The sequence below is a fragment of the Sphaerodactylus townsendi genome, linkage group LG07 (assembly GCF_021028975.2).
Source record: "Sphaerodactylus townsendi isolate TG3544 linkage group LG07, MPM_Stown_v2.3, whole genome shotgun sequence".
Taxonomy (NCBI): Eukaryota; Metazoa; Chordata; class Lepidosauria; order Squamata; family Sphaerodactylidae; genus Sphaerodactylus; species Sphaerodactylus townsendi.
In genome coordinates this window covers 80,845,372-80,869,560 of record NC_059431.1, presented here as the reverse complement: position 1 = coordinate 80,869,560, position 24,189 = coordinate 80,845,372, and the positions used below count along the sequence as shown (strand labels likewise).

The 24,189-nt window shown below is 42.1% G+C and overlaps 1 protein-coding gene across 3 annotated transcripts in view; it reads right to left on the bottom strand.

Annotated features, from left to right (window-relative positions):
• Nucleotides 1–6,240: 6,240 nt before the first annotated feature.
• KDM4C (lysine demethylase 4C) overlaps nt 6,241–24,189 on the bottom strand; it is a 254,602-nt gene continuing 236,653 nt past the window's right edge. For all 3 annotated transcript variants that reach the window (XM_048503429.1, XM_048503430.1, XM_048503431.1), the window contains 3 exons: nt 15,852–15,971; nt 7,971–8,063; nt 6,241–7,398 (listed from right to left, as the gene is read on the bottom strand). In XM_048503429.1, coding sequence (XP_048359386.1) covers nt 7,222–7,398; nt 7,971–8,063; nt 15,852–15,971 — 390 coding nt within the window. In that variant the 3' untranslated portion in view covers nt 6,241–7,221. The remainder of the gene's footprint in view (nt 7,399–7,970; nt 8,064–15,851; nt 15,972–24,189) is intronic.

Here is a 24,189-nt window from a genome sequence, read left to right as displayed (position 1 = left end):
TACTCAGTGACTTGATACCACTCAACTTGCATAAATCACCAAGGCTTGGCTGCTTGCCAATATTTGGCAGCAGCTTTCCCATGAATGCCAGCATGGTATAGTGGTTGGAGTTTCAGACAAGGACCTCAAATCCCCGTTCTAGCCTGGAAACTCATTAGGTGACTTTGGGCCTGTTACACATTCAAAGTCTAATCTACTTTACAGGCAGGGCCAAGACTGACCACTAAGAACACATGAACACCTCTCAAGAGGTAATGGCTTTCCCATCCATGCTTGTGCAAGTCTGACTGGAGGGTTTAGCCCAACCCAGCCAAGCCCTGTGCAAGATGGGAGAGCCAGTGCCAAGCTTGCCTGAGGCAAGCCAGAGCAGATAGAGTCCAGCCTGCAGGAAACACACGTGAGAGGCAAAATGGTTGAGATGGCAACACCTGGCACAGCCTGTTTGAGGCAAAGCAGACACTGATAGCCAGCTTGGCCAAGCTCTGTGCAAGGTAATGCAGGTGGCAGGGCCTGGTCAAGCCCCATGTGAGGTGAGGCAGGCAGTAGGGACCGGAGAGCAGGTGGACTCTAATCTGGAGAATTAGGTTTGATCCCCCCCCCCTTCTCCATATGCATGGTGGACTCTTTTCTGGGGAACTGGAGCTCAACATAATGTGAGGCAGGTAGCAGGGCCTGTCCCAGACCCACATAAGGAAAGGCAGATGGAATGGCTTGGCCTAGCTGAATTCCATATGAGTTGAGGTAGACACTGGCACCTGACCAAGCTCCACATAAATTCAGGCCTGGTGAAGGGCAGAATCTGGAATAAACCCCAGGGCAAGCTGAGGTAGAAAGTGGTCTCCAGCATGGCTAAAATGGAGAAAATAATTAAGGTGTTTTAAATCCATGTTGAGGAGAAGGGTAGGCTATAAATAAAGCAAATAAATAATAAATACAGCTCAAGATGGAGGGGCAGATAAAATTTGGGAGGGAGGGAGGGAGGGAGGGAGGGAGGAAGGAAGGAAGGAAGGAAGGAAGGAAGGAAGGAAGGAAGGAAGGAAGGAAGGAAGGAAGGAAGGAAGGAAGGAAGGAAGGAAGGAAGGAAGGAAGGAAGGAAGGAAGGAAGGAAGGAAGGCATATAAAATTTGTGTGGAAAGAAGGAAGGAAGCAAGCAAGCAAGCAAGCAAGCAAGTAGCAAGCTGAGAAGACTGAGCATACGAAGGGTGCCAGATGGAGGTAAGCAGGAAATAGTGTGACAAAACTGAGACAGGGGAAATGGGTACCCTCTGCAAGTCCTTGTAGGTCCCCACTCTGCAAGTGAGCCTACCCTGGCAACTGGCACTATGAACTGGACCACAGTTTTCTCAGAGAGAGGCAGTCGTGGATAGGGAAGTGTGGAAAACAGGAGATGGGGAGGATTTAAAGGTGGGTTGTCTGGCAGATGGGAAGGAGACAGGGGGTTACAAAGATGGGGCTTTCAAATAAGGGAAAGAAGAAATAGTACAGGAAAGGAAAATTCAGTCCACAAGTCCACATGGGTTCCTGCTTGTTACTTACAATGATTAATCAGCATTTGTTCTGTGACATCTGCTGTTCAAAAAAATCACAGGACTATGAATATGCATTTCATATGCCTTGGGATTTGTCCAATTTTGTATTAGTAAAATAGGGAGTGGCATCATTTCTCCATCGATACCAAGGGCATATGTCACAGAACAAATGCTGGTGTATAATTGCAAACGGAAAGGTTCACGTCATACATCATACATAGTACAGGTATGTTTCCATCTTCTGCCTCTTTCCCACAAATCCATGACTCTCTCCTTCTATGTGCAGCAAAGGCCGCTATACCATGAAATGCATTAGAAAGAAGATAGCTTGTGATGACAACTAAGGAGGGAAAGCATTGAGAATAAGCGTGGTGTAGTGGTTAAGAACAGGTGGACTCTAATCTGGAGACTCAGGTTTGATTCCCCCCTTCTCCATATGCATTGTGGACTCTTTTCTGAGGAACTAGATTTGTTTCCCACTCTTCCACCTGAAGCCTGCAGGGTGACCTTGGGCTAGTCACAGTTCTTTCAGAGCTCTCTCTGCCCCACCAACCTCACAAGGTGTCTGTTGTGGGAAGCAGAAGAGAAAGAGTTTGTAAGCTGCTTTGACACTCCTTACAGAAGAAAAAGACAGGGGTATAAGTCCAAATGCTTCTGCGTCTTCATTTTATTTGACGAAAAGGTAAAATTCTTTGTATCCAAGGAAACAGGGGCAACCGAGTGTCCTGTATCACCTGCTGAAGCTATGCTAAATGCCTTTGTTCCACGGTACCAAGACAGGTTTGCCTCCTCATGGGGCTCCTGCCCCAGTTCCAATGGCAGTCTTGGACATCTGAATGAAAAATAGCGACGAGGTGCCTTTGTATATGGAGACCCTTATTATCTTGATCGTGGCCTCTTCTTGTTTGCTTGCTTCATCTTTTGGACCTTTTTTGCCAGAGGCTCGGAAACAGTCCTAACGAGAGAAAGCAGGGCAGAGGCTGTGATGCCAGCTGGCACTGAGAGGGTAGAAGGGAATGATCTGTCAGTTCCCTCTGGTGGACAAAGAGCCCTCTCATAAAGAGTCACCTTCAGGTAAGAGGCCCTACCTTGTCTAATCCTCTGAGTGAGGGACAGGAGGTTTTACAAGCGAACGGGATATGGGTCTCATCCAAGCACAGGAGACATTTCCTGTGCAAATTTGTCTTCGTGCCACATGTAGAACACTTTTTTGAAGAGTGCGGTGTCCTTCACCAGAAGGCCAAGAACCCGACAATGACAGAGCTACAATGAAGCAATCTAAACTCCATGGCAGTGAAAGAAGAACAGAGGGATGCACTGTGCCCCCTCCTTTTAGATCTGCTACCTTTAGGTGAGAAAATTCCCACCTGAATGAAGGGAGGGGAGGCTGCACAATATAGGACTGCACAGAAACTCCAGATGAACACTAGGAACCAAACAAGTGGGGAAAACCCAGTCCCATGCACATCAGAACAACTTCCCAACATTTGGGCGAATACAAACATTTGTATCTGGTACCTAAAGGATAGCAAAGAAGGTACCAGGTGTACATTTTTGATGTGAAACACTTGAAATGACCTAATACTAGTTGACCTTTTTATGATTTTCACTTTCCATGACACACAGGAATCATTTATTTACTAGAGCATGAGCCTATAAAACAGAGATACTACTTCCTTTTATTGTTTAATTAAAATTAAGGATGCCCAAGTAGATGACAAATGATTGATTACTGGGAAGACCCATGAACTTTGGGGTTTCTAATCTCCTCCTGGGGGTTATTTGACTGGTTACTATGCCACTCCCTTAACATTCATAAAGAAATTAATAGCTCAGTTAGCTAATAATTACTCTTCTGTGGTTTATGTAAATTGGTTTCTTGGGATTTTGAAAAAAATACAATCACTTTTAATTCCTTTGTTCAGGAGATGATCTATTTGAGGGGGGGGGGGTCTAATCAGAGAAAACTCACTGAAATAGCATGTTTCTTTCCCAGAAAATGTGAATCGGTGTCCACTGATAAGGACTTGGATGCTTCAGTGAGCCTTTTTAACATAGGTGCATGTATCAATAAACACCCACATTAGCTGCCAGTTTGTTTCTGAGTTCAATTTAAGGCCATAACCTTTTCTTTAAAGATCTTCACTGCCTGGACCCACATATCTGAAAGGCTGTTGCGCTCACACACACATGCTGCTATGTGCTATATACACTGTACATTCATCACCCATCTGACAACTTTCCATCCAGAGTTGCTCATCTAGCATCCACTAGGTTCATTTTCTTTTTTGGCGTTTCAAGCATGTGCTGTTTGTGAGGGCATTTAAAAGGCCATGATAAGGGGGGGGGGGGTTGGGAGGGAGGGGTTGTTAATGAAGTATTCCAAATAATGGTTTATTCTTCATTTATTTTAATTGAATGAACTGTAAACCACCTTGAGCCACAAAGGCAGGATAAATTAATACTCCCCAATGGCATTGTTGAACTGATCTCTACAGGAACGATGAATTATAGCATGCTGCTCAATTAAAGCACAATTAGGCTTTCTGCATCCCCCAAACAACTCTTGCAAATTGTGTTGCAAAAATAAACATATTCTGAGGTCTTCTCTATCAGCTGAGAAGTTTAACACTGCAAGGGAAAGGAGAAATTAAAAGTCAGGATATTATGATTGTGACTAAAAATGATTACATTTGAATCAAGACCAGATTTAAACACGACACTGGGTATGTTTCCAACATTCTTCCTGAGCAGACTTCCGCGTAATTGGCATCATGTTTAAACTGAGCTGTTGATTGATATCTGAATGTACATTTGGGTGCTGTGTGGTTTCCGGGCTGTATGGCCGTGTTCTAGCAGCATTCTCTCCTGACGTTTCGCCTGCATCTGTGGCTGGAAATGTCAGGAGAGAATGCTGCTAGAACACGGCCATACAGCCCGGAAACTGCACAGCACCCAAGTGATTCCTTCGACAATACATTGAATGTACATTGTTAGCATCATGTCAGAGCTCCACCACGGATGCGCATTGTGCTGGTGGGCAGTGGCGTAGCTAGGGAAAATTGAGCCCGGGACAAAATCTGAGTTTTGCGCCCCCCCCGGCATATGGGCAGCGCCCCTCCCCCTTCCCCACCATGACCAAACACCATCACATTATAGAACATGCCCCAACACATGAATCTGAACACACCCAGTGCTCCCTAGTTTAAACAACATTGAAAGTGATGCTATTTTTGAAGGGGGGGGAATCCACCCTGAAACAGCATCACTTTTAATGTTGTTTAAACTAGAGAGCCCAGATTCTCAGGAAGAGCCCAGATTCTCCCAGATTCTCCTAAATTCACCTTAAAGAGAGACTCTGGGCTCTCTAGTTTAAACAACATTGAAAGTGATGCTGTTTCAGGGTAGATTTCCCACCCATCCACCCCAAACAGCACCATTGTCAAAGTTGGTTGTTGTGGGTTTTCTAAGCTGCATCTGGCTGTGGTCTGGTAGATCTTGTGGCTGGTATCTTCAGAGGTGTATCACAGAGTGGCTGGTATCTTCAGAGGTGTATCACAGAGAGAAGTCTGTTATACACTGTGTCCAGACTTCTCTTATAACAGACTTCTCCCTGTGATACACCTCTGAAGATGCCAGCCACAGAGGCAGGTGAAACGTTAGGAACAAGATCTACCAGACCATGGCCACACAGCCTGTAAAACCCACAACAACCAGTTGAATCTGGTTGTGAAAGCCTTTAACAATACTTTCAATGTTTTTTAATCTAGGGAGTCCAGATTCTCCCTTTAAATCTACTCCAAAGGGGGTGGATTTAAAGAGAGAACCTGGGGAAAATTTGAGGGTGCCTGTCAGGGGAGCAATGTTTAAGATAACAGTACCAAAATTTTAGGGCTATCTTTAGGAGACTATCTCTGATTATACCACCCAGGTTTAGTGAAGTTTGGTTCCGGGGGTCCAAAGTTATGGACCTTCAAAAGGGTAGCCCCATCTACCATTATCTCCCATTGGAAACAATGGGGGATGGAGCACTCCTTTTGGGGGTCCATAACTTTGGACCCCCTGAACCAACCTTCACCAAACCTGGGTGGTATCAGAAGGAGACTATCCTTATGATACCACCTAGGTTTAGTGAAGTTTGATTCAGAGGGTCCAAAGTTATGGACCCTCAAAATGATAGCCCCATCTGCTATTAGCTCCCATTGGAAACAATGGAGGATGGGGTCACCCCCTTTGGGGGTCCATAACTTTGGACCCCCTGAACCAAACTTCACCAAACTTGGCTGATATCACCAGGAGAGTCACCTGACGATAGCCTGAAATTTTGGTGCCACTAGCCTAAAAACTGTGCCTCCTGCAGACCAAAATTGGAAAAAACAGTAAAAAATACAGAAAGCTTCAAACGAACCTGCAATTTTTCCGCCCACCACAAGGTGGCGCCCGGGGCGCTTGTCCCCGGATGTCCCCATGGTAGCTACGCCTGTGCTGGTGGGTCAATGTCTTAATGCTATTTACATAGGCAATGGCAACACAGTTCAAATGAGACAGCAGCTATAGGGATATTGCAGAAGTTAACACAAATGGCCAACCAAACACTGGGACCTAAACATATACACTGAAGGATTAAGATTTTTGTTTGTTTGTCTACACAGACTGGACATTTAATGACAGTGTCACACCCCAAAATTAGTAAGCAAAGGAACATCATTTATTTATTTATTTATTTATTTATTTATTTATTTATTTATTTATTTGAAACATCATACATTTGCAGACTATCTTTGAAAAAGGGAAGACCATATTATATTACTATATTACATTAAACCAGCCTGCCAGACAAAGATATGCCAACTCTAATTTTACAAACACAATGAAATACTTTTTATTCTACAAATTGTTGCCCCTCGAGAAAAAAGTTTAAAAATAGATGCCAAAAATCCCCCCTTTAAATATACATCCTTCCTTTCCTTTTGTTTGAAGATCTTCTTAAGAAGCAGCACCCCGCTGCCCCCATCTTGTTTCAACAGCTAAGTTCTGACCAGAAATTATGGAAAGCAGTGGAGGCATAAACAATGTGGATAGCATTGTACAAAGTGATGATAATATAGCATTTGCAGATCTCAGTGCCATTTTTTTTAAAGAAAACAACATTGTTGTATTTTAAAAAGAGATTTCAATAGCAAAAAATGTGGAACCCCTTCCCTAGCTGCAGAAAATAGGCAAGTCATTGCAATTCCTAGCTTTGGAGGAAGAAAAGAGATCCCCAACCCCCCAGAGAGGTAATGATATTATACTATGCCTTGGTCTGATCTTTCTCTAACAGCCCACTGTGGAAGCTTGCACTGACATGTGTGGAGGGAGGACTGGTCCTACTGTAGGTACATCATAATGTCCCCTTATTCCTAATATATGACTTTGTCCAATCCTTGGTTGGAATTAAACATTCTGATTTTTAAAAATTAAGAAATCCCAAACTGGGGCCCTGACGTTTAGGAGAACAGGCCAATGGACCTGAAATACTTCTTGATAGAATTTTTGGTACACTCAAGAAATATTTCAACCAAAAACTAGAAGTCTGACTTCAAACTAATAACATTTGTATTTTGGAAGGAGGAGTTATCCCACATTTAATACCCTGCTGATACACAGAAAGAATGAGAGCAGGTGGGCTGCTCATGAGTTCATTTTGTCCTTATAGTCTCCTCTGGCACTTCTTCTGGAATGAGCTTTTCAAAAAGCTGCGGTACCCAGGGTCATCCACATATTCATTCTTAAACCGGGAACTCAGCACCCTTTGTCTCTTCTTTTCTCCTTGAATGATATCTGTTCCATAGAACGTGTCTTCAAATCTCATATTAGATGCTGTAGACTAAAAATAGGCACTCATTATATAATCACATAAAATAACAGCATAGAAACAGGATTTTTTCTACCTTGGTATATATTTTTTTCAAAAGTAAAAGCAGAAAATTCTCCTTTCTTCCTATTGGTCATGGTCTACAATTGGCTAGAGGCCAATGTATTGTGACTCTGTAGAGTTTTAAAGCCAAGAAATTGACTTAGGTGTTTTACCATTGGCTGTCTCTGTGTAGCAACCCTGGACTTCCTTGGTGGTCTCCCTTCCAAATACTAACCAAGGCCAGCCCTGATTAGCTTCTGAGATCTAACAATATCAGGCTAGTCTAGGTCATCCAGGTGAGGGCTAACATAGCAACCCATTTGCAACTTCACCTGAATGACCAGGTTGTGCGTGAATTGTCATATGACACCAAAGGATCCAGGAGAAAAGACTTTGGAGGACAGATGCTATGACATGAATTTCAAAAAAATCATCTACATGCTAAATCTTCACAAAATGTGTGATAATCAGAAAGAATTCCAGAGGTTGGCTTCAAGGCATTTTGTCCAGTGTCTAGAGCAAACTTCTTCACTGATACTTACAAATCGGGCTCTCACTCTTTTAGGCAGTTCTTCATCAAGAGTATAGATTTCTTCTCTCTTTGTTGCAATCTGAGAACCATCTTCAAACTCGACCTAATTTTTAAAGAAGTGAATTTATCAAATTATCCCTAATGTATTTCACATGAGCTATCATAGGTAGTCAAACATGTGTTTCTTGAGCTGGTTCTTGGAAAAATCCCAGGGAGAGTTTTCTTGGAACTTCTATATAAATATGATGTATTGTTATATAGGCTTGAAATAATAGCTGCATGATACCTGGCAACCTAGTCCAGACTTAGAATTAAAAGTACAAACCAGGAAATCCTAGGCATTCTGAATAATACCTACATACACAAATATTACAATGCATGTTAAAATAGTTTGATATATTTGTCTCTAATTTTCCACGTTATAAGAATTAATCTCTCTGTTTTCAAGATAGTGGAAGGCTTATGTCAAAAGGGAGAAGGTATGAGTGATACTAAAGGAAATGCCAATAAACAGAATTATATTGAATCTGATGGAACTTCTTTAAAATGGTTGGTTCAGAAGATGAAAAGCTTTATCATGCTTAGGTTTAGATCTAATCCAGCATGAACCCCTTTAGCAGAAAATGAGAAATGAAATGCAGCTAGGTGTGGGGAATGCTAAAATACTCTGATGCTGCACTAGCTATACCTTCCAGAAGTTATAAGTTACTTTTTGACATGACCTTTTACCTTTCAGACATTGACGCAGCATTAACTACAATTGCACTTTGAGTTCACCTGTTAATATATTGATATGTTATAATAAAGTAGGAAGACATAACCCCTCCATAGATGAGCATAAAAGTAATAGGCATATTTCTCTTTTCAAAAGTCATGCCCTCTCAGGGCAGATTCACATAACTTCTAGTGATCCATTACACATAACACTCAAATCTATACATCCTTATCGGCTGTGTCAAGTGAGCTTGTTGAAGAGCTGAACAGGTGCATGGAGAAAGTAATGAGATGAATGTACATCAATAAATTGAAGCTTAGTCCAGACAAACTGAAGCACTGGTGGTCAATGACAAAGCTGCTCAAGTTCTCAGCAATCAGCATGTCCTGGAGAGGGCTGTACTCCTTCTGAGGGTTCATAGCTTAAGGTGCTCTTGGATCCTGGCCAAGGGTTGGAGGCTCAGGTCTCCCATATGGCACACAGCACCTTTTGTCATTTTTTGCTGATACAGCAACTACAGCAAAAAAAACCCCATGATTTTAGTCACAGAGATTACTGTAGTGTGTTCTGCATGGACATGCCTTTGAAAACTGTTGGAAACTTCCCTTGGTCCAGAACAAGGCAGCCAGGTTATCGTTGGGACACAGGGATTACATCATCCCTCTGCTGAAAGGGCTACACTCTTAGAAACTAGGGCATGGGCTGTAACATTTAAGTTTTGGCTGCGTCTATGCTTCTGCACAGATCCAAAAAGTTTATCCTTGCTAGAAATGAGGGAGCTTCAGCTTTCGAATTGGTGGCTCCATATTGAAAAAAAATCTTCTCCTTGGGTTTCTCATGGGAGTCTCTTCATATGCTTACCGCCACGGAAATTTACCATCATCTAAAGATCAGACTGTACCACCAGGAATACCAATCTCTCCTGAGTGCTGCACAAAGCTCCTGTTCCCCTCTATACTTTGGGATCACACCCCCGAAATCTAGCCCTGCTGTATACTTAGAACAGCTTGTTAATTATAAGTGCAGATGGGTCATGACAAGAGTAAGGTGCAACTCATCCCCTCTGTCTATCTTCAAGGTCGTTTCCTTAACATCCCACAAAGTGAGCGTTGCTGTCAGTACTGTCCTAATGCTATAGACTCAATCCCTCATATCCTGCTTTACTGTTCGAGGTATTAATATTAGAACCGATCTGGGAGCTTTACTACCTCTAGAATGTATGTTTCTCTCAGACAAACAAAAAAAGTCTAAGCTATTGAACAGCCCCAATGTAGAAATTTCTGAAGCAGTTGCTACATTTTTAATCCATGTTCTACATGATATATAACAATGATCCTGTTTTTGTATTTGGAATGCATGGTACTTCTGGTTTATGCCTAATAAAGGTTTTTGGATTGGATTGGATTGGATTGGATTGGGCTACCCTCCTGTTTCCAAGCACAATTCAAAGTGCTAGTGCTTACCCTACAAAGTGCTAAATGACTTAGGCTCAAGGTACCCTGAAGGGTCTCCTCCTTCCATATTTTATCCAGGCCACAAGATTAGATGTTCCTTTAAAACAATGCTTTCTGTGCCTTCATCTAAAGAGGTCAGGTTGCAAGTAAAGGCATGAGGACAAAAGACTAGTATGAAAGCAAGATACTGCTCCACACAAAATGGATGCCTCTCAGAGAATTTTGGGATCTACCTCATGTGTCAAGCCTGGGCAGGAAAGCAGGTGGCAGCTGAATTTTCCCCCGACCCTAAGGTGTGCCTGGTTGGACAACAGGGCTACCATTGAGTCACCTTAAAGTGATTCAATCAGCACTCCAAGCAGACCATTAATTATCCTATCTGCACCCATCCCAGCAATCAATCAGTATTCAGGAGAATACTCCAGGCATTCTCTTGGGTCTGGACGATTCACCAACTCTCTCCTGTTTCATTGTTGGAAGTTCAGAAAAGCAACCAATTCTTTGTTTCTGGCTCTCCTGCCAGCTTAACTCATACAGCCTCAGGACCCTTTGGCGGTTCACAGCGTGTGTGTTTCTGGATCCATGCTCCTGGAAACACTGGTCTTTTTCCTTTTCAGAGCTGCTTTCACTGGATGTCTCTTCAAGATTGGTAACTATCAGCCATCCCTGAAACCTTATCTAACTTTAACCCATTTCCCTCTTAGTCAGCCGTTGTATGCTTTGAATATGTGTCCTCATTGCTTAACATATGTTCCTTGTTTTCAATAATTATTATTAACAAAACACAATTTGTTAATTGTACAACTGCCTGTTCATTTGAGTGTTTTCACTCAGGATTATACTGATATACACAGGTAATCGACGCCAGTTACTCCCTCTCACTCTTTCTCTGCAGCTAATTCCCCCAATTAAAACGGAGACTGCCTATTTAGGGTAACAAGCTGGCTGGAGACCAATGACAGGGCTTTTCAGTGGTGGCACCTTGCTTTTGGAATGCCCTCCCAGTTGAGGGTTTCCTACCATCTATCTCACTATTCTTTAGACACATGTCTTTACCCAGGTTTTTAATGGAGTGGTTCAATCTTTTTTCTAAGATGGTTTATAGTTTGCTCCCTCCCAAAGGATTGTTTTGTCAGTATCATTTTAGACCACTCTGTTTCATATGTTTTTTTTTATGCCCTGGCTTGTTTTTATTGACATTTTATTTACTTTTTTGACTTGGCTTGTTTTGTTTATTGGTGTGATTTGATTTTATTGACTCATTTTATTGTCTTGGCTGATCGTTTTATCTCACTTTAGTTGTGAGCTGCCTCAACAGGCATGGAATTTTTAAAAACAAACAATAGCTTTACACTTCAATTAGACTTTGAGAAATAATCAAAATTCAACAAACTAATGTGCACTTTGTTAAGTCATTTAGAAATCATAATATATGGCCAGTATTATATAACTAGCAACTTCCATACTTGGCTTAATAAAGAATAGCTTCCAAGATTCAAACTGGTAGACATATGGTAAACTGGTACCAACAATACACCATCTAGTGAAAACCTGCCTCACTATCCTTCTTAAGTTCTATTCTACTGGAAGATCATTTGCTTAGTATTCTTTCTGATGGGTAAAAAAGTTAACATTGCTGTATGATGGTGAAACCATGCTTCTTGCCATTTTTTTCAGCTCTTCCATAAAGAATTCAAATGTATCTGCCATTCCAGCTAACTGGAAGTCAAAATCTGCCATTACTGTGCTAGAAACCATTCCCAAACTGTTGATACCTAAAAAATGAGAAACGGTTGTTCAGTAAGAGGTCAGGACAGAGGGATTCAGCAAATTATCTCTAATTAATCCAAATCTGAATCAGGCTTCAGTGGGTGAACTGTAGACCAGTAACTTTGTCAATAACTGTCCCTATTAATTTATTTCAGCCCGAAGAACTAAACACACATAATAATAAAAACACAACTGCAGTAATATGTCAGTAAAATTTGCTATTTAGTTCTCTCCATGTGATTTTCTTGCATTAGGACATCATAAATTAGTGGTTTAATTGAAATTGCTAGAAAGCATTTGATTAGGTACATGGATAATTTAGGCATCTTCATAAGCTCACACATGCATATTAAAAAGGAACACACAAGCAAAATGATAAGGCTCTAAATGCTTAGGGCTCAAATTCTCCCTCAAAAATACAGCCCTGATTTTGCATGCAATTACTACTATATCTCAATGTGATTAACGCAATCATATTTACAAAGGTCACAATAGCTGCTTAAAATAGACCCTTCTTTAGAATTGTACTAGTTGCATTCTGTGCCAACCTTGTGACCTGTATGGCTAGTATCAGTGGTTAGCGCCAATAGGGAGTTGCAGGGCAGGGGGCAGTGTGGCAGGGGCGCAGGGCACACACATGCCCTGGGCGCAGTTCCCCCTTGCTCCGCCCCTGGCTAGTATAAATGTGTAAAAGCACTAGGTGTCATGGTACCATTGTTTTCATTTTTGTATATTTTTATTTCAAATGTTTTATATGTCCCTGTGGGAGAGCCATAACATGTAAAGGTGCTGTAAATAACAGTTTCAACCATTCTTGAACCATTTGTTCTTAGCCCTCACAAAGAATTGTCTCCCAAATACCATATTATCATTATGAGTTACTCGCTTAAATCACCCCTAATATCTTCCTTCCTTCCTTCCTTCCTTCCTTCCTTCCTTCCTTCCTTCCTTCCTTCCTTCCTTCCTTCCCTCCCTCCCTCCCTCCCTCCCTCCCACCCACCCATCACATCACAAATTCCTTCTGCTTTAGTGAAAGCTTTGTTATCCAGCAATCATGAAGAATGGGTGCTACTAGTTAAACAAATGTGCCAGATAATTGTGCTTATTGCTCTGCTCCAACCCCTAACCAGAATAATCAGCAGCAACCAACACCACCATTGGGAATGCCATGACAACAGCCCCTTCCTCCCAAAAATCTGGCAGGGCCTCTCCCCTTCTTCATGAGCCACAGAGCTACCCTACATAGCAGGCAGACAAGCTGCCCAGCTGCCCTAGAGCTCTCCAGCAGAACTTGTTCCCAACAGCTTGAGGCAGGTTGAGCAGGAAAGAGGTACTAGAAGAGGATGTAAACTGGCAGAACTGCCTATTAGAAGCCCAGTTGTGACTGAAGGCATCAAGCTAGCTGACTAGCAATGCAGGAGAAGTGTGTCTGCGGACTCACACATTGCTAGTTGCTGAGGGGGAAGGGATGATACCAGCTAACTGAGCATTCTGGATCATTAGGTGTAAGATAGCAAATATTTACAGTACCTCTTTTTAACATGATGAAATGTTTAGAAGATAGGACACATCACTGTGAAGCAGTATAAGTTATTAATATTTTGCATGTGACCTTAGAAAAATCACTTAATCTTGGGAAATAAATGTATTGTTCGAATGCATGTTTTGAGTGTAGAGGTGTATATGCAATCTGTTGATAGTCAACAAGAACAGTAACCTATTGTGTACCTCCTGATGTCGTGACCTTCAAAATGACATTGCACCAATGTTTTCAAGTTCCTTTCATTTACCTTTCTGCAGAACCATCAGAACTCCTTTCCCCAAGCTTTCCTTTACAGCCTTATATGTTAGAATCCAGCTATCAAACACAAGATATATGCAATTCTCACGAAAATGCCCCATTTAGACGTTATCACAACACTAATAACTCTGTGAGAGGTTCATTCCCCTCTCCCCCCCACTGGAAATGCTTATGTGCAAGTGACAAGGCACCAGAAGAGAGCAGCACAATTAGATCAAGATGCTGCTCCAAGACAGCTTTAATCTACAGATGTTGATAGATATATGAAGTTGGATTTCCAGTTAATTGGACCATAATTATGAAATTTAGTGCAAAACAGTAAAATGTCACAAAAGTCCACATGAAGTTACTTCAGCTGAGCACTGCCCACTGCAAACTGTGAGCTAAATATCCTTGGAAAATGTCACACACCATGTATTGAAACATCTGGGGGAGGGATTTGAAATGAAGAAATGGTGGAAGGGAAAGGGCCAAGTGCTTTTCTCTCCCTGCTTCTTCACTGATGAGCACTCCTTCCAGAGGACAGTTTTCCTACTCTAAAACAGCCATTGGGTTCCAAATACACACTTCTTTCCATGTTAGGAGGATTTTAAGTAAAGGTTTCGCGGGATGCCAATTTAGTGTAGCAATCACTGTTTCAAATTAATATTTTAGAGTTTATGGGGCTGAGTTCTTAATGTTAGGTGTTATTTATTTATTTGTTGTTACCTACTCGCTCCTCTTGTTAATTATATTTTATACTGATTATGTTGTACACCGCTCACAGCCCTTTGGGGATGGGGAGGTATACTAAATTGAATTTAACAACAACAACAACAACAACAACAATAATAATAATATGTAGAGTTCATTTCAGTATTTTAGTTTTTTCTACATGAAGTATAGCAACCACCCAGGTCTAAAAGATGATTAATTAATTTTATATTGTGCACCGCCCTTGGGGATAGGGTGGTATATTAAATAAATAAATAAATAAATAAATAAATTACAGTAACATTGAAAGTGACAGATTTCTTTCAGCTCTTTAACCTATAAAATTTGACTTTCACCTATAAATCTGATTACTTAAATGACCTATGGATCTGCACGTCTGAAACTTTTGTATTATTCCAATATGGATAATGTGATTTATTTGTTATGTACTTCATAGTTATGATCCAAGAATCTGGAAACCCAAGTTCATGAGTTGTTTTTAAAAATAAGGAATCTGTTGAAACAAGCAACTCAACCTAGCTGACCTAGAATGATCTGCATGACCCAGTATTTTTTTTTAATCTTGATCTTTGGAAGCCAGTCCCAGCTCTTCAAGGTAAAGGTGAAGCCAAAAAAAAAAATACTCTCCATGTGAGAGAACTCCACAGAATCATAGTAATGTCATGCAGGCCAGAGAAAAACATATTAACAAGACGACAGGGACTTATCCATGTTATAAAGCTTCCTAACGAGCACAGCCAATATAACCCTATAAATATAATGAACCTGGGGTGAAAAAAACACGGGGTTTCTGACTAGGCCAATTATACACTGGTGCTCTGCCCTAAGCTGAAGGGGGATTCCCTTCAGGAAAAAGCTTCTGCTGTAGATACCTTTCTCCTTTCCCCCACACTCACTGCACAGCAGATCTCCGCTGTTTATGAGAGCGGGCAAGGAGTGACCTATCTCCTGCTTTGCAGGGAAGATGATAGAAATGGTCCTGCCTTATTTGTTGCTTCAGCCTTTTTTTGCTCCACTCCTCCCCCCCTGCTCTACTTCTACCCTTCCCAATGATCAGGAGGGCTTTAAAACATTTTTTTCCAACTTTAAGCACATGTACAGTATTAGATCTACCAAAATAACGATAGGTCTAATACAGGAATATTTAAATGCCCTAATATCATTCAGTTGAGCCCTAATATCAGTGAGAGCGACTAGAGAGCATTGAGGGCAACGAGCCTCTCCCTCCTCCCTCAGGATTAGGAGCGACAGACAGAGGAGGAAGGGAAACTGGTGCTTGGTCTGGCCAATCTCTATTCCCATCCTTCCTCCCTCCTTCCCAGGGAAGGAGTTGGCAAGTACAGCAAGCCACAGGGAAACCCCAAAGTGGAGCAAGCTGCTGTGGCACTAGTGGTGTGTCTGCATAATGGGCCATAGACATATGTCAATGAAACTTACCTGATGCATGTAAGCCACATTGGTTCCCAGATATTTTGCACCGTAAAGTTTTCCATCAGGCCACTTCACTTGAACAACTTCTCCCTCCGCAGGTGGGCCCAGCTTCTGGCAATCTCTACTCTGTTTTGAAACATCATCAACAACATATATTTCTATTAGTAAGCAAGAAGGTAACTTTGGAAACTGATCTGCACAATCTGGGTATCTTGTAATGGAAATACCCTCGTCTAGTGTGTCCAAAACCCATGCGGGACTGCACTGAAGACATGATGATGAATAATAGTTCTCGTTGTTGCTGTGTAGAAGTCACTAGAATGCTGCATTTAGACTTCTGATACTATCACCTTGTACTTTTGCCTCTTGTCTATCTTTACTAATTTTAAGAGTTTCATTAGTCATCCATCAAGCAGATCTGTTCTTCACAGGGCCCTTAAACTCTTCAAGAATGTTGCTTAGATTGTATTTTGGCACTATCAATGTGTGGGTTTTTCTTCAGCTTTATTCTAGTTTTTGAAATTAACAAGTCATGGTCTGTACTAGAGTTGTGCATCTGGATAAAGTTGAAACGAAAAGTTGTTTCAGCTTTTTAAGGTTTATTTTTGGCCAAAAAATGGCAGTAATTTATATGAGCCAAAAAACAAATCCTTAAAAATGCAGATTTTTCCCCAGCATTTTTCAGACTGCTTTGGCCCTGCCACCTTTAAATTCATTTATTTTATTTGTTTATTTACTGTTTATTTGTTATCTGCCCATCAGATAGCAGAGAGCTGAACGTTCAGTTCTGCTGCTTGGAATTTTTCAGGGTCAGGTTTCAAATACCCCCCCCCAATTAAAAAAACCCAATAAAAGCTGGGACCTCCCTCCCATAGCAGTATGAGTGTTTTGCTTTTCCAGCTTTTTTGAACATTTTCTGGGTTTTTTGAACTTGAACCCAAAAAATACCTGGTCTGTACCACAATTGCCTTGCTCCTGTTACTGCTTTATGAGACAGAATTATGTAATCTATTTGATTTCTGTATTGGCTATCCGGTAACATCCATGCATACAATCATCTGTTCAGCTACCTGAAACATGTTTGCAATGAACAACTTATCTTCACAGAGTTCTATATGTTGTTCTCCTGCTTCATTTCATGCTCCTAGCCCAAATTTTCTGACAATATTTGATTCTATTTTGCTTCCCACCTTTGAGTTCCAGTCGCCTCACTTGCTTAGGTGTATACTAATCAATTATTTCCTGGATACTTGTTTTCAGTTTTCAGTTTCTTTCTCTTCAGCATCTGTAGTTGGGGGCATAAACTTGAATGATGATTATGTTGATAAGGCTTTCTATGAAGCCTGATTGATATTATTCAGTCAGACTGCACATTATAGCCCCTGACTGTTTGTGCTCCATCTCACCTTGCTATTAGAGCAACCCCGTTTCTTCTGTGTTTCTTGTTTCCTGAGTAAAGCCCTTTGTAATTTGCTGACTGAAAATGTCCTACTCCAGTCCAGTTTACTTTGCTCACTCCCAGATTATAAGGTTTAAACATCCCATTTCTCTTTCTTACAATTTTGAGCTTGCCTTGCTTCATAGTTCTCATGTTCCAATTATAAGCGTTGAACAGCTTTGGACTTTCTTTTTGCATCCATTCACATCAACAACTGAAGTCCTTTAATCCAACTGCATCATTAAGAACAATACGTCATATTTGCTCTTACCCAGTAGCTGACTGAGTCCCATTAGACCTGGAGATTCTGTCTTCCAGCACTATCTTTGTTGTTTTTCCTGGATTGTCTTATCATGCAGTTTTCAAAGTAAGTGATTATCACAGGTGGTTTATTATTGCCTTCTGTGAAGTACTAATCAGGGTTAGCCCATAGACACTGCTGTTGTCTATGACAGATCCTGCGCCAGTGTCACCTTCCATTACTGCTGCTGCCCACACTACTATGCTGACATACACAAGCCCCCTCGTATTGAAGTGTGGGTCCAAGAGAGGGGAGAAGTGAATACATCTACAAGCCAGGGAACAACATCTTATCTAAATATGGCACATGCACAATGAATAGGGTTGCCGACAGGCCTGCGGAAAATGGCTCATCCCTTTCACACAGGCTTTTCATGAGACAGAGGTAAATATCATCCAGTAAGCCCCTATTCAAGGGACAGTAAATTTTCTCTCCCGGCAGTTGGCAACTTTAATATTAAAATTAGTATCGCAGATTTAATTTCTAGAAATGAAGAATTCTCTCCCAGAGACTGAATAACAACACAGATGTGTCCCTTTGCCATTTGCTGGCAATTGGAAGCTTCCCTTTAAAAAAATAAAAGACCACCAGCACAAAACCATTGCATTCAATAAAAATGGTGAATTTCACTAATGCAAAGAAAATGAGGCACTAATGCAAACTTATAATGAGGCAAAGAAACAGGAGAGAAATGAAATATTTACCTTTAAGCATTGCAGGATGTATTGAAAATGATCTTACTCCCAAAGGGGAAAATGCCATTCTACCTTTGCTCTAAGTGAGGGAGAACAGCTTTCAGAGACACAACATATTAATGCTTCTTAAAGCTTTACTCGTCAGCCATTATGCCGTATGCTCCTGTGTGTCCTGTGAATGTAGCCCCCTCTGGTGGCGAGCTCAAGCAGCATTAAAATCATGGTTTATTTGGACAAGAATGATCTGAGGTGCAGATGACATGTGCTCCGCGTACATGGATGCAGCCCCAGGTTTTCTAGACTTATAATCTTGCCTGAGTAGCTGTACTTCCCATCCCACTGATACTACTGCATGGGCACACTGTGAAACTCCTTATATCAAGATGAAGAAAATCAATTCCAATCTTGATAAGATTAGAACTCCTTTCGGAAGATGATTGCTAAGCTCATTTCTACAAGCTGCTCTGCTGCAGTGGAGCTTTGAAATAGATGGCAAGGTTGACATGTTACTTTGCAAGAGATTTACCCAGCATTTGTCATTCCAGTAGGCTGAACCAGCATGTATTGCTGATTAGTAGGCAAGTATTAGAGTGTGTGTGTTTTTCTGACCCACAAAATGTTTCAAAATGGAAAACTGATGTATTTTTCGCTAGTAAGGAGTGGGGGGTGGTGATGAAGAAAACCTTCCTGCCGTTTAAGAAATTAAATAAAGCTTTTAAGGCAATAAATATATATTCTGACCTTCCCTTGGGAAGGAAGAATCAGAAATGCTGCATGATCTTCAATTCACAGTCCTGTTATCTGGAGCAGTTTTCCAAACAAATGAGACAGAGCTGCACATTCACTGTTTCATTTGTCAGTGTATGACCTTCACAGCTGTAGAATCCCTCTAGTGTTCATTCCTACTATCAAAAATCCTACATAGTTGATAAAACAGAGGTTGAATCCACACAAGGGAGGAATAATCATGCCCAGCAAGCTTTGTGACTAAGAGGAGAGGTGTATCATATCTTCTAATGGGATTGTTGCAGTCTACCCTATCGCTGCTGAACTCTACATGAAGCATTATTAAAAGTGCCAGTTTAAACAAAATGATATAAGCAACCATACTTTATAAACCATCTTCTCCTTTATATTCTATCTTGATCCTTAAGATCAACCCCAAGGATCATCTTGAAAATATTATCAGCGTTCTAGACAACAAAACTTTATCAGAGGAATTCTATTCTCAGCATTGTATTATTTAAAGTATTTGCTTTGAAAAGAAGCCCCTCCAACTTACATTAATAACACTGTTTATATGAGGACAGGTTTTAACAGCCATTTCCAAGGTAGAGTACACTGCTGTGAAGGAAACGGAGGCTAAGGAGTGCTGTCAGTTATTATCTTGCTCTCTGGTTCCCACAGTAGTTCACGGTCACTTTAGTTGGATGGAAGAGAGTTAGCAAGCACCCTTTGTTCTTGGCGATCAAAACCCTTCCTTTAATTCAGGACAGTGCATTGGCCTCCTTGCCTTCTTAATTCCTTCACACTTTTATCAGTAGTTCCTAAGCAGCGTTCAATCCCTGTTTCACCTGAACAACCACATGAAAAACCATGGCTTGCTGTGTAAACCCATTCAGTTTGTCAAGCGTACATACAAATAAGTTTATCTGTAAATCATCTCTTTTGCCTTCACAGTGAACTGAAAGAGAACTTGTACTTCACGACTGTTTTCAAAATGTCAGTCAATCCGCAGTCCACTTGCTATTGGTCAGCCATAATAAATTAATGTAAAAGAGATGGAAAGGGAACAATTGAGCACAAAGTAAGCTATTATCTAGGGGGACTTCAACGTCCATGTCGATACCACCTCATGTTCCGCGGCTGTGGACCGAGTGTCATCCATGGTGACGCTAGGCCTCTCCTTGATAAATTCTGGCCCCACTCATGACGCTGGTCACACTCTGGATTTGGTCTTTGGGTCAGGAGTTGATGCGGTCGTATCCTCTGTGGATAGAGTGCCATGGTCCGACCACTATGCCCTGAAGGTTTGGGTGGACCTGCCGCACCAAACCGGTCTAGGCAACAGGCCGATTTATGCCTGCCCACAGAGACTTATGAATCCTCTTGGATTCCTGAATGCTCTGCGGGATCCTGAACCGCCGGCAACCTTGATGATCAGGTGGAGGACTGGAATTCCAGGCTCTCCGGTACCATCGAGGTGATTGCTCCCCGGTGTCCTCTGCACCCCCATTCTCAGCTGACTCCATGGTACACCGAGGAGCTATGCCATATGAAACGGGAGCTCAGACGTCTAGAGCGAGTGTGGAGGAAGTCTCGCGATGAAGCTGCACGAACATCTTATAGGACGTTTATGAAAACCTATGAGATGGCGACGAAGACGGATTACTTCTTGTCCTCTCGTGTCCGCAAGCTCTTGCCCAGCTCAACTGTTTCGTATTATTTGGTCTCTTTCCTCGCTGACCAAAGGTTCCAAAAATTACTGATTGACTCTTGGCTGTGAGGCATTTAAGAGCTTTTTTGTGGATGAAGTCACGTCGCTCCACCATGACCTTCCTGCCACCTCTGCTACAATTAGCGAACTGTAGGCTCCGTGGCCGTCTTCAGGTCCTTGTTTTCCCTCCTTGCTGAGGCTGATGTTGACGGGGCCCTAGCAGCTGTTAGACCTACTAACTGTCCTCTGGATCCGTACCCCTCCTGGCCACAACATGCAACATATATATTGCAGACACAAAGCTATGCCAGAAACACAGAGGAGTCCCATCTTTTTTAGTACTTCATATACAAACTGGAGCTTCTGTAGAATTTAGGATCAAACCATAACAGCAAAGTAATACACAATTAACATACAAGTGGAGGATCTCTGCAAGGACTTGCAACGTGAATCACATTTTCCTCTCTTCCACAATTTCTTCTTACCTTTCCCTAAAAACCCCTGAACCCTCTAGCTTTTTCTTGCTCCATCCTTTCCTCCCCATCCACCAGCCCACCTGCCTTTCCCTGTCCCTGTCTTCCTTCCTTTGCTCTCCTGACAGTCACTCCATGGGAAACTCTGGCCATGTTCTACAGTGCCAGCTGGCCCAGGCCCAGTTGTACATCAGGGAACCTGAAAAGACTTGAGGGATATATCATTTTCTCCTGTATCCTCTTCCCACACTATTTGCTCTTCCCCCTCCCCACATCCTCCTAGCATCCCTCACCTTTTCCTGCTTCCTTCTCTACTTCCCCGCCACCTACCTATGCCACCTACCTACCTTTTGTTTGTCCCTCATCTTTAACTTTATTTATTAACTTTATATTTTATTTATTTACTTCATTATTATTTATTTACTTCATTTATATTCTGCCTTTCTCCACAATAGTTCTCCATTTTAACTTTATACCATCATTGTGAGGTAGGTTAAACTGAGGGTAACAATTAGTTTCCACAGCAGAGTAGAGATTCAAACCTAGGCCTCCCAGATCTTAGTCTGAACACTAAGCACTATATCATATGGGATTCTGTGGGGTAGAAGCTGTGGGACAATAGCAAGCAGCCAGTCTTGGGGAGTCATTCAACTCATGTGGTATCAAGTTGCTGTAGTGGTTGCTAACCAGGGCTGACATTGATGAAGGCATTGAAGAAGTTTTGATCAGACCCTCTAACCTGATTATCAATTATCTGGATCCGTGCCCCCCCTCCTGGCTAATTAAAGCTTGCTGAGAGGAGCTACGACCCCACCTGTTGAATATCATCAACTGCTCCCTTGAGCAAGGAGTGTTCCCTGGCGGGTTGAAGGAGGCAGTGGTTCACCCACTCTTGAAAATACCATATTTAGATCCTAGTGATCTGGTCAATTACCACCCCATTTCGAATCTTTTGTTTCTGGGGAAAGTAATTGAGAAAGTGGTGTTGGAGCAGCTGGAGGACACATCGGAACTCGATCCCTTCCAGTCCAACTTCTGTGCTGGGCAGGGGACAGAGACTGTCCTCGTCGCCATCACAGATATATTCCGTATGCAGCTTGACCGAGGCAGATCGGTGCTGCTGATATTATTGAACCTTACCGCAGCATTTGATGTGATTGACCATGACCTTTTTAAACACTGCCTGGCCATTGCTGGAGTGCAGGGCATTGTCCTTCAGTGGATTTCCTCGTTACTCTGGGAACAGAGTCAGCAAGTGTGGTGCGGGGATCAGGCATCCCAGCAGTGCCCACTTCATTGCATGTGCCCCAGGGGGCGTTGCTGTCTCTGCTGTTATTTAACATCTACATGCGACCCCTTGCTCAGATGCTGCGGTGTTTTGGGCTGATCTGTCATCAATATACTGATGACACTCAGCTCATTCTGTTGATAGGAGGGTGGCCACTGCCCCTGTGACACTGTTTGGAGGCGGTTGCTGGGTGGTTGAAGCAGAGCAGGTTAAAACTAAATCTATCAAAGATGGAGACCTTCTGGCTGGGCTGCAGGGGGGCGGGGTTAGGGACTTCCAGCCGCCAGTGTGGGAAGGGGTCTCTTTGGCATTGACCTCTTCGGCCCGCAACCTGGGTGTCCACCTGGATTTGTCTCTTTCAATGGAGACCCAGGTGGCACATGTAGCCCAGGTTACTTTTTTAAATCTTTTCCAGGCCTGGCAGCTGGCCCCTTGCCTCTCCCAGGCTGATTTGGCCACTGTGATCCATGCAATGGTCACCTCCAGGTTAGACTATTGCAACTCGCTCTATGCGGGTCTTCCCTTGCAGTTGATCTGGAAATTGAAGCTAGTCCAGATTTGGACACCGTTCTTCTTTCCCACACTAAAGTTGGTCTCACTCGTCTCTTAAATTGCTGTGCTGAATATTGTAAGAGGAACGAACTGGTAATTAACTATGAAAAAACCAAAATAATGGTCTTCGCTAGAAGACCCCGTAGTCATACATGGACCATCAATAACAGACCCATAGAACAAGTTAACCAGTTCAAATATTTGGGCATAACTCTTACTAGCAACCTTAATTGGGCACTACATAGGAAATTAGCACTCGCTGCAGCTAACAACAGTGCCCTAGCAATTCAGCGTTTCTTTTTCACTGTGGGCCACCAGTATATACCATCCGCATTGAAGGTGTTCAATGCTAAATGCGGCTCTCAGCTCCTCTATGGAGCACCTATTTGGATCGGAGCTATAAACAAAGATATATAAACACAGCCCATTCCCGTTTCTTCCACAAAATTATGGGCTTACCAAATTGTGCTTCATATGCAGCCCTATGTTTTAGAACTTCGGGCAAATATCATATGCCCACGATGGCCTGGCTGAGAACTGTCAGATACTGGCTACGTATCCACTATTTGCAGGATCACTCCAGTTTGTTACACCTCATGCTTTCCGACTATGCAAATTCTAGGTGGCTGAAACTAGTTGAGGGAAAAATCAACACTCTTGGCTTTTCATTAGAGTCGTTAGTCCCTCTTTCCCTATCAGAAGCATATAGCTGCTTGAAAACTAAGCTATTAGAACAAGAGTATCGGGATATGATAACAGCTGCGAGGAAAACGTGTTCTCCCCTGACCCTGCTTATTCCAATTGAACAAGGACACATGGCCAATTATTTACAGTGGATCACCAACCCTAAATTAAGAAGAGCTTTAACACTGGCCAGATTCAATCTAATGCCTTCTATGCTGCTCTATGGCAGATATCAACAAATTGATAAACAGAGGAGGCTATGTCCATGCAATATGGGTCAGGTGGAGACACTCGATCATACCCTCTTTCATTGTGTAAGGTTTGCAAAAATCAGAATGTCACAATCTGCACTTATCCCATTTCTGTATAACAATCTAACTGATGCTCTTAAGATACCTATGCTTTTGAACAACATGGATCCCACAGTGTGTGAGAATGTAGCAAAATTTCTGCTAACAATAATAGACGTAAGTCTA